The sequence below is a fragment of the Homalodisca vitripennis genome, chromosome 1, assembly GCF_021130785.1.
Source record: "Homalodisca vitripennis isolate AUS2020 chromosome 1, UT_GWSS_2.1, whole genome shotgun sequence".
NCBI classification, from domain to species: domain Eukaryota; kingdom Metazoa; phylum Arthropoda; class Insecta; order Hemiptera; family Cicadellidae; genus Homalodisca; species Homalodisca vitripennis.
The window spans coordinates 71,607,211-71,622,994 of NC_060207.1; the positions used below are offsets into that span (position 1 = coordinate 71,607,211).

At 34.2% G+C, this 15,784-nt stretch overlaps 1 protein-coding gene across 1 annotated transcript in view; it reads right to left on the reverse strand.

Annotated features, from left to right (window-relative positions):
* The window catches only part of LOC124364277 (intraflagellar transport protein 122 homolog), a 42,796-nt gene extending 32,554 nt beyond the window's left edge, over positions 1-10,242 (reverse strand). The window contains exons 1-3 of the mRNA XM_046819626.1: positions 10,016-10,242; positions 2,056-2,126; positions 1,331-1,440 (exon numbers count right to left, since the gene is read on the reverse strand). Coding sequence (XP_046675582.1) covers positions 1,331-1,440; positions 2,056-2,114 — 169 coding nt within the window. The 5' untranslated portion in view covers positions 2,115-2,126; positions 10,016-10,242. The remainder of the gene's footprint in view (positions 1-1,330; positions 1,441-2,055; positions 2,127-10,015) is intronic.
* Positions 10,243-15,784: the final 5,542 nt, after the last annotated feature.

Sequence of the window (15,784 nt, forward strand, 5' to 3'; positions counted from 1 at the left end):
TGTTTCAGTTGTATTTTGTATATGAAAAACTGCAGATACACAATAAAATAATGAATTTTTGAATGATTTTTATCTGAATATTGTATTTTCTATGTCTATGTTTATACATTGCTGTGTCTGGTGCAACTATGCAAAGATGTCTGATGCCCAGCAATAAACAAACAAGCCGATCACTAAAACTTTTTACATTGCAAATGGTGTAGTTGAACACATATTTCCTTGATAATATATTGGTTTAAATCTCAATATTGTTTCTTTTTAATGTAAAAATGGCTTGAAATGTCATCTAAAAATATTTAAGCTTCTTACAAGCAATAAATTATTACTGAAGCAAATACTACATGTACTTAGATTTTTCCACTAAAATGTATATATTCTGAAACCCCACTTTATAATATCATATAACTTATAATCAATCATATAACAATGAAGAGTACTGGAAACAACATGTAATATTTTTTAAATATAACCATTTTCATGAATGTTTGAAAATTCCTTTCAAACATTGTGGTATTTTTTGTTTACTTTTTATGTTATTACATGGTCTGCAACATTTGGAATGGATCAAGATGAGATTCCTCTTTTTGTATTCCTTTGTTAAGAATAAGCCACAGAGCTACAAAGTAAAGACTAAAAAACAGCCACATGAGGTGTGGTCAAAAAGTAATAGGAATTTTTCAGTTTCACTGGTTTGAAGATTCCGATTGTCAAGATATTTTTTATTATGTTGGTACTCGTGCTTATGAAGTATAATAACATTTCCAGCTGTATTTGTTGTTTAATTTTTCAGTGGTAGCTGCTAAGGTTAGACATGTTTTATGAACTTTGCAATTTTTGTTTGTTAAGCATACAGAGAATTTGTATAACATTTTATGTGAAAGATTAAATAAAGTGTGACAAAGTGTGGAAAACATTAACAAAGGGACTATGTTGGGTATGCTATGAGTAATAATACAAGAGTTTACGAGTGGTATAAACATTTCAAAGATGGCTGAGAAGACATTGAAGATGATAAACGCTCCGGACACCCCAGCACATCAACAACTGATGAAAATGTGAAAAAAGTGGAAGAATGGTTATGAACGATCCCCTTGTTATGATCAGAGAAGTCGCCGTTGATGTTGGTATATCAATTGGCTCATACCATGATTTTTTTTATGTTTAGGGTATGAAATGTGTGGCAACAGTGTTGATCAAACAAAGCAGCAATTTGAATTTGCTTAGTAATCACTAAATGAGGTCAACGATGCAGAATTACTTAAATGTGTAATAACAGACGAAGAAAAATGGGTTGAAGCACAATAATGTCTAGTAACATTGTAACACTCACCTTTGAGAGGTTGTATGAGTGATCCGTTACTGGTATCATAGACCAGGACTCTCTGGCCTGCAGCCACCACCAACTGTGAGCCATCTGGGTTGAAGCACAAATCGTAAATACTGCAACACCACTTTTTAATATCAACAGTTATTTATATGCAATTTCTAACACTTCAATGTTCACTGCCATTGTTATTCACTGTAGATTTGTAATCATATTTTTTTGTATACAGTGTTTATCAATTTTTCTGGACATTGTAATATGATTTGGTAACATGGACAAGATGGAGAGATAAGAAGAAATCTCCACATCATAATGTAATATGTAGTTTTTCAAGAGAACAGTTACAGTTTTAGGTCTAAACAATTTTCATTGATTTAATAAAAATTATGTTGAGTTGTTTAGATAAGTAAATTATACAGCTATTCAATCCAATATGTTCTTTTCTGTAAACAATTCAAACTGATGATTCCTTAACCGGCGAAAGCGCTTTTTAAATAAATTTAATGTGGAAGTATAAAAAATGTCTTTTCCATTATTCAATCCAATCAAAAATCTAAATATTTACTCCTCAACAGTACAGTAGTCAGTCCTTGCCAGTAGTTTCTTGCAAGAAAAAAAATTCAGTTTTAAATTATGAATCCTGATTAAGATAAGATATCATTTAAAATAAAAAATGAAGTTCTAAATATAAACGTTTTGATAAATGAATCTATCATGTTCAAACAACTTACCATTGTTCAACCTTCTCTCGATCTTGTACTTTATCAACCCATGCTGGAACACATCTCATTGTGACTCCAGTCTAAAAATTAGAAAAAGCCTACAGTGATAATATATTTTGATGAATAATTATGTATGTTTCCACCAGAGCTGCTAAAATAAATTGTACTGACGTAAAATTTTGAGACTAAAATAACAGGTATGGTGCTTTAAATAGTAATAGAACAAAACTTTTTTCTCACAATAACTCTCAATAAAAGTGGTTCTGTACATTAAGAAACTCACTATGGTATATATGGTTCCATACTAGGTATTTATTGAACCACTAAAAATGCCTAATTTGTGTATATTAGAGAAAGTTACTTAGTCCTGACATCACATGGTAAAACAAAATTTCATTGTTTTTTCATTTCTGAAGGATAGGTGTAAGAATAAGCAAGTTAATTTCTTGGTTTGTATCCTTAAAGGACATAAAAGTATCCCAGATGTTAGTTATACCCTGAAGTATAAATCACAAAAGTAATAAGTTCCAAGAAATGTTTGTATATTTTCCAAATATAAAATTTACTTTCCTTATATATAAAATAGGCTACTATTAAATGGTGTTTAGTTTTCAACACATAAGAGGAAGATGAATTGGAGCTAAATTTAACGTTCACATCGAATCAGCCCTTCCCACCATAGCTGCTTTGTGTGTAGTCCACTAGAGTGAATTAGAAAAAGAAGACGCACTTTCCGAGCAGTCTCTCGACTCGAAATAAGGATTTTTTGGCGAAGGAGAGATCCAGTCAGGAGGTTGCAAATTCACAACAATAAAAAAGAATCTTTACGTCAGAAAGGATTAAATGGGCAATAATGTCCTGCAAGCCCTTTAATCCTCCTGGGGCGGATGGAGCCTGCCCGCCCTTCTACAAGAGAGGCTGGACATTCTCTTAAATACACTTGTTATTTTGTTTAGAAGCAGCTATGCCCTAGGATTTCTTCCAAAGAACTTAAGGATGGCACTTGTGGTGTTTGTGTGGAAAAAGGATAGAGATTCGTCTCAACATAATTCGTACAGACCTATTACCTTAACCTCCTTCATGGTGAAAACTATAAAAAAATAAATAAATAGACATATGCATTAAAGGCATACCACTACCACCGCTCTCCATAGCTTAGTGGAAGCGGTGAAGAACGCCTTCATAGAAAAGGAAGCCTTAGTCAGCGTCTTTATGGAACCAGTACAGGAACGGTTTAGTGTTCCTCCAGATGCTGTCAAGTGGATAGTAGTCCTCCTGAAATGCTGAAAAATAACAGCAAAGTTCGGGGATGAATCGGCCACAATCACAGACCTTTTAATAAAAGCAGAAGAAAGGGGAATAAGTCTACAATGTTGTTTGTGCTCACAACGTGGTGCTCATGGTTAAGGGAAAATATAAAGGCATGCTGGAACAGAAGGTTGACAGATTATCCCATCAAAAAGGATAATAACCTTTACCATGAAAAGAAAGTTCTAGCTTGTACACGTTGTTCTGGAAGGTATTAGAATAAAACATTCTGAGATAGTCAAAATATCTAAGAGTAGTTCTAGATAAAAGGCTAACATGTAACCCTCATATCGAAAAAAAAAAAATTATAAAATGCGCCAAAGGCACTCATGGCTTGTACAAGCCTCTTTGGACTGAAATGGAGACTGAAACACAAAATGATTTATTGGATTTACGAAGCCATCATAAAACCAATAGTCACACATGCTGCTTTAGTGTGGTGGCTGAAAGTAGAACAAATAAAAGCTGCTAAGAGGCTACAGTCTTCAAAGGTTAGCTTGCATAAGCATCACAGGGGTAATGAACTCCTGTTCAACTCTAGCACTTTAAGCAGTTCTAGATTATACCCTTCTGGGGTAGGTTGTGAGTAAAACCATGATTAGGCCTACCTCCTCAGAATGGCACATGAGAATGATTCAGGAATTTTCTGAGGTAGTAATGATAACCTACATATCAGAAAGTACAGTAAAGAAATACTCCTTTGAAAAACCATATCTAGTCTCCACTGAAGATGGGGAAAACGTAGAAATGAGGACACCTACCAACTCCAGAAGTTTACACACATGGATCACGCCTTTACTCTAGGGCAGGATTTGGAATATACGGACCAGGAGTAAACTTAGCAGTGCTCCTAGAAAACATGCCACGGTCTTCCAAGCAGAATTCATGGCAATAGAATCATGCACCAGAAGACTCATACAAATGAGGCCAAAAGGGGCAAAATACTTAATCCTCTCTGATAGCCAGGCTGCACTAAAGGCACTTGACACCTGCTCTAAAGCAGTATGGGAACGTAACAATGTTCTAGTGGAGCTAGTAAAGAAGAACAGAGTTACACTTGGTTGGGTGGCAGGCCACGAGAGCATTCATGAAAACGAAAAAGCAGATACCCTTGCCAAAATAGGTACAGAATCCCTTATGGTAGGGCCTGAGCCAGGCTATGGAGTAGCTTTCTCCTATAGCAAAGCTCTCGTAAAAGATTGGGGAAAGAGAATTAGACCCCTCTTCTTCTTCTTCTATAGGGCGGCCTACTGCCATGCACTTAAGCCTCAAGGGCCTTTTGCGCACCCCGGAAGCACACCATGAGGCCTTGTAGTCTATGATTTCAGCAGTTTCACAAACCGCCAAAAACAACCTATCAGGTCCTCCTGGGTAAATTCACCACCCTTGTCCAAACTACCAAAGATGGAATACCACTCTCTTGCTATAGTAGGACAATCAAAGAACAAATGTGCAGCAGTTTCATCCTGCTGATCACACATTCTACAGAGTGGATCACCCTGAAGGATGCCGACTCAGTGAATATGCTTCCTCAGGTGACCATGTCCTGTGATCAGCCCTATAACCCGAGAAGACATCCATTTCATGAGAGAAGGTCAGACGCCACTCTGGAGGAAGGCGACTGTAGTACCATTCTGCTCATTCTCATGCTCGGATGCAACCTCCACCTTCTCTCATGTTCAGCGCGAACCCATTTCGAGACAGCCCCAAAGGATTCACACCTGAAATACTGCAAAACGGTTGAGGGCCTGTAATAATTGACGCTGAGCCCCTGTTGGCCAGGGCATCAGCTCTTTCATTCCCAGGGATCCCCATTAGACTTTTAAACTAGAGTAGGGTCTCTGGACTAAGACAATCTAAAATGTGTTGTCTCTCCTTATGCTAAAGGGTAGCCAACTATCCTAGAACAAAGTAAGGAGGAAATTAGATTGATATTATGGATGTTTTATGAATGTTGACAGGACATGGCCCACTTTACAATCATCTGGTGAAAGTGGGTCTTAGACTCAAGAATGCAGACTCTGAGAAGCAGAAGAATCAGCGGACCATATATGGTTAAACTGTCCTGCCATATCTAAAAGTATGAAAAAATGTATAAGGGCGTATCTTATCAACTCCAAGGATACCAGAGAATTATATGACTCCCAAAAAGAACATCTGTGCGGATATGTTAAATAGATTAGATGATGATGAACATTTCTTGAACAACATAATCTTTTCTGATGAGTCAACTTTTTATTTAAGTGGCAAGGCTAACACACATAACTGTAGGATTTAGGGCAGTGAAAATCCACATGAAAAATTGCAACATGATCGTGATAGCACTAAGCTGAACATGTTTTGTGTGTTGAGCAAGAAGAAAATATAAGGTTTTTTCAAGATAGATACATCAACGGGATTATGCACCTCGATATATTGTAAAATGTTTGGTACCACAGATCGATGAGGATGGCTAAGAACAAAATATTTAATTCATCCAAGATTGTGCATCACCACACTATCTGACTAACTTATGGGTATTACTCAATGACTGCTTTCCAGATCAATGGATTGGCCGTGTTGCTCCAATTGCATGACATATGGTTCACTTTTCCCAGACCTGATACCGCAAAACTTTTTCTTCTGGAATTTCGTCAAGGATATGGTGTATGTACCTTCTTTGTCCACCACTCTACCGTAACTTAGAGCAAGAATATACGCCACAGGTAAGCAAGTTACACCTGCAATGCTAGTGAGAGTTTGGGAAGAAATCGACTTCCGATGGGATGTCTGCAGGATAACCAACAGAAGCCATATAAAACATCTTTAGTTTAAGGTAAAAGAAACGTAATCTGTTTCTCTTTAATAGAAAACTAAAACCAGCACTGTATCTTTTGTGAATAAATTTATATGAAATTTCAAAGTTGTAAAGTTCTTTTTGAAATATCCTGTATAAATAAATCTGAAGTCAATTGTGAAACATGCACTTAACCAACAACAAAATCATTATTGTTACATTTGTGCTATTGTAGTTAAATGAATTTTTGTTGCTGGTTGCAGTATAATAAGCGGCCATCATGACAATCAAATCATTGATATTTCTGAAAATCTAAACTACCGCACAATAAAAAACAGAGTGGTGAAGTGAATTACATAACAGTATTTCAAACTATAGAATCGTTAATCATGATGTGAATTCCCGGGAATTTAAAATTGAGGTAATTTTTCCAAGAAATATTGCCCGCAATATTCACAAAATGCATAAATTCCTGGGAATTTATGATCAATTACCAAGATAGCCAAAACAGCTTCAAATTAATAGGTACAATCAGTAATTATATGGTTAAATCAAACTCGAAAACTAACATACAAAATGAAATTAGAATAAAATTCCTAGGAATTTATTATTTTAAAAGTGAAATCACTGAAATTATAGGTTAATGTGATAACTGTGCAATATTATTCTACACAAAAATTCTTATATGTTTAAAAATGTTATTATTTATGCAATAAAACATCAGAAAAATAACTAGCATGTAAAAAGTCCCTTAGTCAATGTCAATTAAATCTTCTTGATCCTTCTCCTTTTCTTCTACATTTCCAAATCGGAAAAACTCATCATCAGTACTTGACTCGATCTCATCTTCTTCAATCTCAAGAATTTCTTCATCCTCTTATCCTCCTTCTCTGCATTATTCTCCTGCTTGCTTGATTCTTTGTTTAATTCCTCTTTTGGAGGTCAAGCATTCATGAGCTTCCCGTTGTAAGAAAGAAATGTTATTTTCACTGCTGTGTAAGACAAAAGACAGTTTTTTCTTTTTTGAAAAAAAAAACCATAAAAAACAGTACATTTATAAAAATAAGTAGTTATTGGATATTTTAGACCTAGGATGTTTGGACATGTGTTCAAAGAGAAAATACTTGTTAAAAATGGATTGTTTTTAATCCTTGAGGTTTTAATAATGCTTTAGGAATCAAAATCCCACTTAGTTTTTTAAATTCCCAGGATACAGTTTACACAGGAAATAAATGAATGGAATGATAATTCTTGGATGAATTTATTTATTTAACCAAGTTTTAAGGTTATTTAACTGTTAGTAAGTGTTGAAACATTCATAATGTACAAATTGTCATAAATTCTCAATTTTTGAAAAACTTCCCGGACTAAAGAATTATTTCCCCCACTAAAATTCCCATTTTGTAAGTTCCCTCCCATTTCAAATATTCCCGGCCCACATCACTAGTTCTGCTATTTTTATGGTATTAGTGAGGTTAACAACCGAGAAGTAGCCAATCAAAATGTCAACTTTTAAAATGTATTCTGCTTGTCCTCCGGAACAAAAATATATATGGTTTTAGGGTGTGCAAATCAAAAAGTAACTATGATTTTTAATAATTGAAAGATAAATGTTAATTTGTGGTAATCTTTGTGTATTGTGATTCCTGTTATCTATGATTTTCAGCGTTAAAAACTTTCCTGTGCAGTAGCCTTCACTACTTCATGGACAACCACAGTGTCCATTGTGAGACCATAGCATGTTAACTCTAAAACCGTCAATTAGTTTTGAACATTATTTACGTGTTAAGATTGTGGATTACGTGATCAGTAAAAATGTTTGGAAATTAATTTAATTCCTTTCTAATTGGTCACCATATTTTTTCAGAGAAAGAGGATGAGTTCGTCGTGTAATGGTGTATTATTTTTATTTGAGAAAATATATTTTTATGTGATCGGAAGTTACCAGTTGTTATGTAAGTAGATAGTACATACATAAGAAATTAGGAGGTTACGGTTACATTATGTTTATTTATTAAACTTTTGTTTGTTTTCTACAATGGCCTATTTAATCGTTTGTAGAAAATTTGGTTCAATTAGTTTGCAATATTTTCATATTCATTTTTATCCAAACCGGTAACAAGATTCGTGTTATTAATCTATTGCACTCATTCTACTGAACAAAACAATAAAAGGATTTAGGGAATGAAAATGGGAAATAAAGAATTTTAGAACATTAACAGTGGAACTACCTTTCTTTCAAGATGTTAGAAAGTTATGGATAGTGAATTCGTAATATTTGTTTGTTTTTTACAAGTTGCATTTCCTATAAAGCAGTAATGGCCTTAGGCATTCTTGATTAGACTATTTAGAATTTGATTTTTTAATAATGGGTACTAACTCAAGGGATGTTCTTCGTATGTGGCCATCCCAGATGGCTGGAGGTACTTGTGTCAGCCTGATATGAACATTCTTAGAATGTCTAAATTAACAAAAACGTCTTTTATTTGAATCAAATTCTTCTGATTCAGCATTAATGTTATATTTTACGTATCCACAGATGACCTAACGGCTGTCAGTAGCAACTGATACAAGGTTGACTTACGATCATAGCAAGACCACATGACGCCCTTAGAACAATGAAATATTACTCTGCACGAGAAAAGTAATTTCACTTTTAATGCTCAAAAGGATTAGAGCAATAGGTTAATAACGCGAAACTCATCATCTGCCACTCCGACTTTAGAGTTTACAATTAACGTTTTTACATCTAAGAAAGTAATTAATTATAGATTAGAGTAGAGTACAATAAGTGGACCCGGTTTTTTATATTGAAGAATATAATCATCGCTACATAATATTCGCAACTTGAATCCTAGACTATTAATTGATATAAAATTATATATAGTCCTAAATAACAATCATATGTTTTAAATTAAAACATGAGTATATATGAATGTAGGAAAAATCATAAATAATTAAGAAATTACATAAATAATAAACAAACCAAAACAAGATCGATCAAACAGGAAAACTTATAAATAATTATGAGCCAAAATTCATATGGTTTAAGTCATAATTATTGTTCATTGTTTATAATTATACACAAGTAATTATATATTATTACGTGTATATATAATAATTATTATTGTTATATACGTAATATACACATATTACTAATATTAATAATACGATTACATGTATGATTTGAAAGTGTTTACAGGTTTTGATATAGATTTAGTTAATTGTTTAAAATAATTAATCAGTATCGATTGGTTATATCGATGGTTATGATTAAGTAATATTGTTTGCCAATTTCGATATAAAAAACTGGGTCCGCTTATCGTACCCTACCCATTGATTAATTAAAAACTGTAAATGTGTATATATTAAAGGTAAAAAAGACGTGTAAAACTTCCTTACTTCTTACTATTCTGTAGGATAAACATGTCTAACAGCTTGTGAGACATATATCAGATGTTCATCACCATTGTACTTGTGGTCTTTTCCCAAGTACCACACAAATGATTTTACTTGAACCAATTTTTTAACAATAACTATTTTTTATAATTTAGTAGTTCACAATTACATGATCAGATTATACAGATTATTCGATTGTCTTAGTGGCCGCTCATTAAACTGCAGCTGGTAAGCCTATTTTCAATAATCCAATTTTTGGAAATTTGTACCTGATCCTATTTTACTTGAAAGCAGCACCTTATGACCTGTGATCTATGACCAAACCTATATTTGGTTATTTGTAATTTTGGGAGCTTCCATCCATTTTAAAATTTCATTGCAGTTCTAATCTATTTTAGACATTTTCACAAATTTTCAAGATGTGAAGTAGCCTAAAACGTATAATCTAAAACCCAAAATTTAATTTCTTAGGAACATATTACTTACATGTTACTAATTAATACAACACGTTGTTATATTATTAGCTAAGTTTGCATAAAATATATTAAGTAGGATCTTCCTCTCATAACTTGATATTGTTTACTAATGAATACTTCATTTAATTGAAAGTAAACTAGACTAGGCTACACTACACATCACTGCAACTGAATGGATGGAATTTGTATGTTTTGTTTTCTTCGTTTTGAATTCTGCTTCTAAAAGACTGATTTGATTCGTCTGTCACCATAGAGAAAAGTAAATGTAAATGTAAGCAAGTATAAATGTCAGATGCCAATCACCTACCGATGTCTTTATAGTTTTTTAAGGCAAGCTTAGATCAGATGTTTTTAGAGCATACTTATGTATATTGTTTGGTAAAGTATAATGTTAACTTATACTATTTTGAAATGTATAAAGGTGCCTAAATTAATCACAACATATTATTAAATGACAAAAAAGTTATGGCTACAAATATTATTATTTGATGATAATCCAACAAACAGTTTGAATTAGTTATACAGGAATTAAATACAACATGGTTTGCTAAATTTTAATCTATTTAAGTTTTTATATAACATAACCTCTGTTAGTTCATGATGTCTAATGACCTCTTCCAGATCAAAATGTATATACTAATACTGTAGTACATAAAAAAGGTTTGAAAAGTCTTTAGGTTGCATTATTCTCAATAATCGTATTATTAAACACTTGGAAGATACAATACAAACATACAAACACAACAAGTAACAAAAATTAAAATTTGTAGTTTCTTTAAAATGTAGTTTTTTGATTTTTTGACGTGACAACGTCTTAAATTAGGTTGCGGCTCGGAGTCACTCATGAAAAAGTGTAACGCCCGGTAACGTTACGATGCCCGTCCAGTGGGTCCGCCGCACGGGATCCGCACGGGATAAAGCAGATAACTGTGGGTCCGCCGCACGGGATAAAGCAGATAACTATGTTTATTCGTGAAAATGTAGAGTGCTTAGATTCGTCATTTACAACAACTACAACAATAAAGGTAAATAATTGTACACTGATATTTCATTATCGTAAATTGTTAGATTGACACAAAAGTTGAGAAACTGAGTTTATAGGTTATGTCCATACTATTGACAAATGTTGATAGTGTTTTACTTATTAATAATTAGTTTAATTTTAATTTTTTGTGTTATAAAAATAATTATTATATATTGTTTTTTAGTTTAGACTTATCCCTCTTTTTTTAATTATTATAGGTTGAGGTTATCAACCAGAACGCTTAATTTCAGGTTTATACTTGTTTTTTTATACTTTTGTTAGCTTCTTTACCTTTATTATTAGTAATTATTTATTTGTATATAAATTTTGGTAGTATAAGTTTTGATTATAATTTTGGTGTTTCATTAAGTTTTATAATACATTTTATAATATTTATTGCTTTTATAGTTAAATTACCTTTATAAATAAGTAAATTATTAGTTTAAATCACTCTGCAATCAATCGTAATTCAGTCGATTGAGAAGAAACAGCGCGTATTGCTAGTCAAACATTTAAAATAACAAATTATAACCTCTAACCTGTCATAACAGTGCGACCAAACAAACGAACTAAACCGACCAATCACCACGCGCGGAGTTAGAATTTAACTGTGTTTAGCAAGAATTTCAAATTCCAATTTTAGTAAATGTTTTTATTCAACTTTACCATTTACAATAACAAATTTTAATTAATTTCAAATTATGTACAATGTTTTAGTAAACAAAATATATGTCTATATAGTTAAAATTTGTGCAATTCTTATTTTCATTCAATTCCTTGTTCCTATTGTGCAATTTAATAATATTCATATCAATAAATATTCTACCGCGAAAAAGACGTTGTCACGTAAAATCTTCGCCCGTAAAACCGACTTTACAGGCAACCATAATTTTTTTATTTTCTTAAATTGCTTGTTCAATTATGTTTAGTAATACCAGTAATTCATTTTGTTAATTATTAGTAGTGTTTTCTTCTATCAAGAGCTAGTTTTTTGGTTTGCACATTGACAAGGGACTATAAATTCTACATCATAACAAATTTACTAACATAAACCTCAGCTCTAATATTATTACTTTAACTTACCTATTTAAAAATCTAATTCGGCCTATACTAGAATACTGTTCACCTATTTGGAACCCTTACCAAAGTGGTCATATTGAATTGATAGAGCAAATACAGATCAGGGTCATAAGGCTAATTGGGGTGCAACTTGGCTATCAATACCTTGACGTACCTGTTGATTGTCTTCGGATTTCTCTGGGGCTGCCCCTTCTTGAAAGAAGAAGAGATTATAGCTAATCTCATACTGCTGCACAAGATAATTAATGGACTCATTGACTGCCCGGATCTCCTGTCTGTAATTGATCATCGATTTCCAAATGTTACGAGGTCTCAAGACATCTTCTTCAGGCGTGCTATGTCTTCTGTTTAAGCCCACCACAGCTGTATTCCAAGAATGACAAGGAAAGGAAACATAGTGTCTGGTGGTGTTGAGTTCTGTTTCTGTTGAGTTGGATCCTCAAGCAAATCGTAATAGATGCGCTGCGGCTTAGATGCGCTGCGTCTTGTACCTCGGTCGGAAACACAGCCGCCGTCCAGTGGTTTCCTAGACTGCGTAGAATACACACGGTTGTGCGTAACATGACTTCACGTAAAAAGAAATTGCTGTGTAGCAGGTATCGATGGGAATCATGTCCGAATTTTATTTCCTGACAAGTCTGGAAGTCTTTTTCATAACTTTAAAGGATTTTTCTCAATCGTTCTATTTACTATGGTTGATGCTAACTACAAATTTCTTCTCATTGATATTGGATCCTATGGAAAGGAAGGAGATGCAGGAATCTTCCGAAAGTCAGTAATAGGATCTAAGGTGTCAAACTGGGAATATTTCCCTCCACCTAAAGATTTGCCTGCATCAGATATCAAGTTTCCTCATGTTATTGTCGGTTAGGAAGCTTTCAGACATGTGGATTAACATGTGATGAAACCTTTCACCCAGAAACAAGCTGTGGCAGACTTCTCTAAGAGTAACTACAATAATTACGCCCTGTGCAGAGCCCGAAGGGTAAGTGAAAGGGCATTTAGAATTATGCGTGTTGTGTTTAGAATCTTCTTTACCCCAATTAATTTGAAACCTGAGACAGTAGATTTGGTAATATTTGTGTGTTGTTACCTCCTCAACATGTTAACGAACGAGTTCATTGCTAACAACCCCCAAACTCCTACATATGTCGTTGTGGATGAGGTCCCAACAAAGAACATGATACCATTGGCTGGAATCGGCGGATTTGCCAAATCTGAAGGTTTTAAAGTGAGGAGTATGTTCATGGAGTATTTCAGCAGTATGTATTACAAAAAACACGTACAAGAATGGCAAAAACACAAGAAAACTGCAAAGTGACAAACTTATGTGGCCCTCAAGGATATTTTAGCTATAAGTTAGTAGCAAACATGTTAATTTACAATGTCAAAAATATAGTTATATGAACAACTTACCTGATTTATCCAGCGAAACTCCTATTTTCTTCCATATGACGTCCTTCTTTATATTACTTTTATAGTCAGGATGACTTAACGTCCATAATATTTCGTTAGAAGAGACCAATTCAATCAACTCTTCGTCGTCATTGTTTGAGAATTTTACCTTCTAGGCAATATTTCTAATTTTGATATTACACAAACATGTCTGTTACGCAGCGTATCTCAGAGTTGACTGCTCTGAAAGCAGTAGGCCAAATACGCAGCTATTGATGTGCGCGCATTTGGCGCGCGCGCACTTGATACGTTGCTTGGGAAACCGCTTATACGAAACCCCATAAGACAAGTGTGCTGCGTCTTAGATACGCATACGCAGCGCATCTATTACGCGTCTAGGAAACCACAGCCTTAATGTGTATTGTAGATCGATATAAATTGAGCCGTTATTAAATATTTTGATTTATATATTGTTATATGAGCTTTGGTGATAAGCAAAATTTTTGAAAAGCTATTTCTTATAAGAATGCTTCACTTTTTGGACAAATACAATCAGCTCTCAAGTGAACAATTTGGTTTCAGAAAGGGCAAATCGACAACAGACGCAGTTGTGAGTCTTGTCGATATGATTGTAGAGGGAATTGAATGTCGAAACCACACAATGAGTGTGTTTTTAGACCTGTCCAAAGCATTCGACTGCGTAGATCACGGTACACTGCTCGACAAACTTGAGTCCCACGGCATTCGAGGCGTGCCTCTTAAATGGCTTAGCTCGTTCCTAAGTCAGAGATCCAAAGTTGTCCAAATATCAAATAAATCATCCCAAACCAATATACCTGAGATATGGAGTCCCTCAAGGGTCTATCCTCACTATCCTCAGTCCTGTGCTTTTCCTGCTTTACGTGAACGATATAAAATCTTCGCTTCTGCATGGAAAATTGGTGCAGTTTGCCGATGATACGACTCTTTTTTTCAATGCAATGTCAAGCAAAGTTTTAGAACAACAGGCTTTTGTTGACATCAACAACTGTGTCCAATACTTCCACAGCCTCAATCTAACAACAAACTCTTCAAAAACCAACGTTTTGAATTTTGCTTTGCGCACTGCAGGTAACCAGTGTGAGCCGGCCATTTTGTTAGATGAATCCACACTGGAAGAAGTCTGCTCTTTAAAATTTCTAGGAATGCACCTTGATCGAGGGCTGACTTGGAATGAGCACATTGACCATGTTTGCGCAAAAATCTGCTCAGGCATTTTTGTTTTGAGGTCTTTAGCCAAATACTGTCCGAGTCAGGTACTGATTACGGCGTATTACGGCTTGATTTACCCCCATCTTGCCTACGGAGTGGTCCTTTGGGGAGCTTGCGCAAACACTCAGTTTCAAAGAGCATTCAGACTCAAAAAAAAAAGCAATTAGAGTAATCGCCAAAATCAAATTTAGAGAGTCGTGCAGGGAAGCTTTCAGGAAATTGCAGCTGTTGAATCTACCGTGCCTCTACATTTTGGAAACAACTTTGTTTTGTATGAGTAAATGTGCCTTAACCAGAGGCCAAGACATACACATGTATGAGACGCGTGGCAGAGCAAACTACCGGACTGGGAGACACAGAACGGTGGTTTATGAACGCCTACCCTCGCAAGCGGGTGTGCAGTTCCTCAACAGACTGCCCAATTCAATTAAACATGCCCCAACGCCTAAGGCGTTAAAGACTCGCCTCAAACGCTTCTTGGTGTCTCAGGCATTCTATAATGCGGGTGAGTTTTTGGCATTTGACTGGGAGACCGCCCAATTAGAAGACTGACTGACTCTGCTGTGCTAAGTGGGCTGCATTGGCGAAGAATGAAAGAGGCGTGATTGTAAAATTGTAAGTATGAATGTGTATTGTGTGTATGAATGCCTGGAATTTTAGAAACCCCGTATTGACGTTTGCCATACAATGTATATACAATGTCGCTGCAATAAAAAAGATTTTGATTTTTGAATTTTGGTTGTTATATAATGTTGTTTCTTGTTATTTATAATTAAATTATTTTGTTATTTATTTGGATGGTGGTAAATGTATTATTTATTAGATGTTATTTTATTAATGATTATTTATTAGGTGGTATTTTTAGTTATTTATTAATAGGTGGTAAATTAAACTTCAGCTGTTATTTAATATTTTTCATATTATTTATTATTAATTTATTTTGATGTAGGTGTTAATTTGTATGTATATTATGTTAAACTTTGGATATTTTATAACATTGTTTTCTATTATCTACAATTAAGTGTTGGC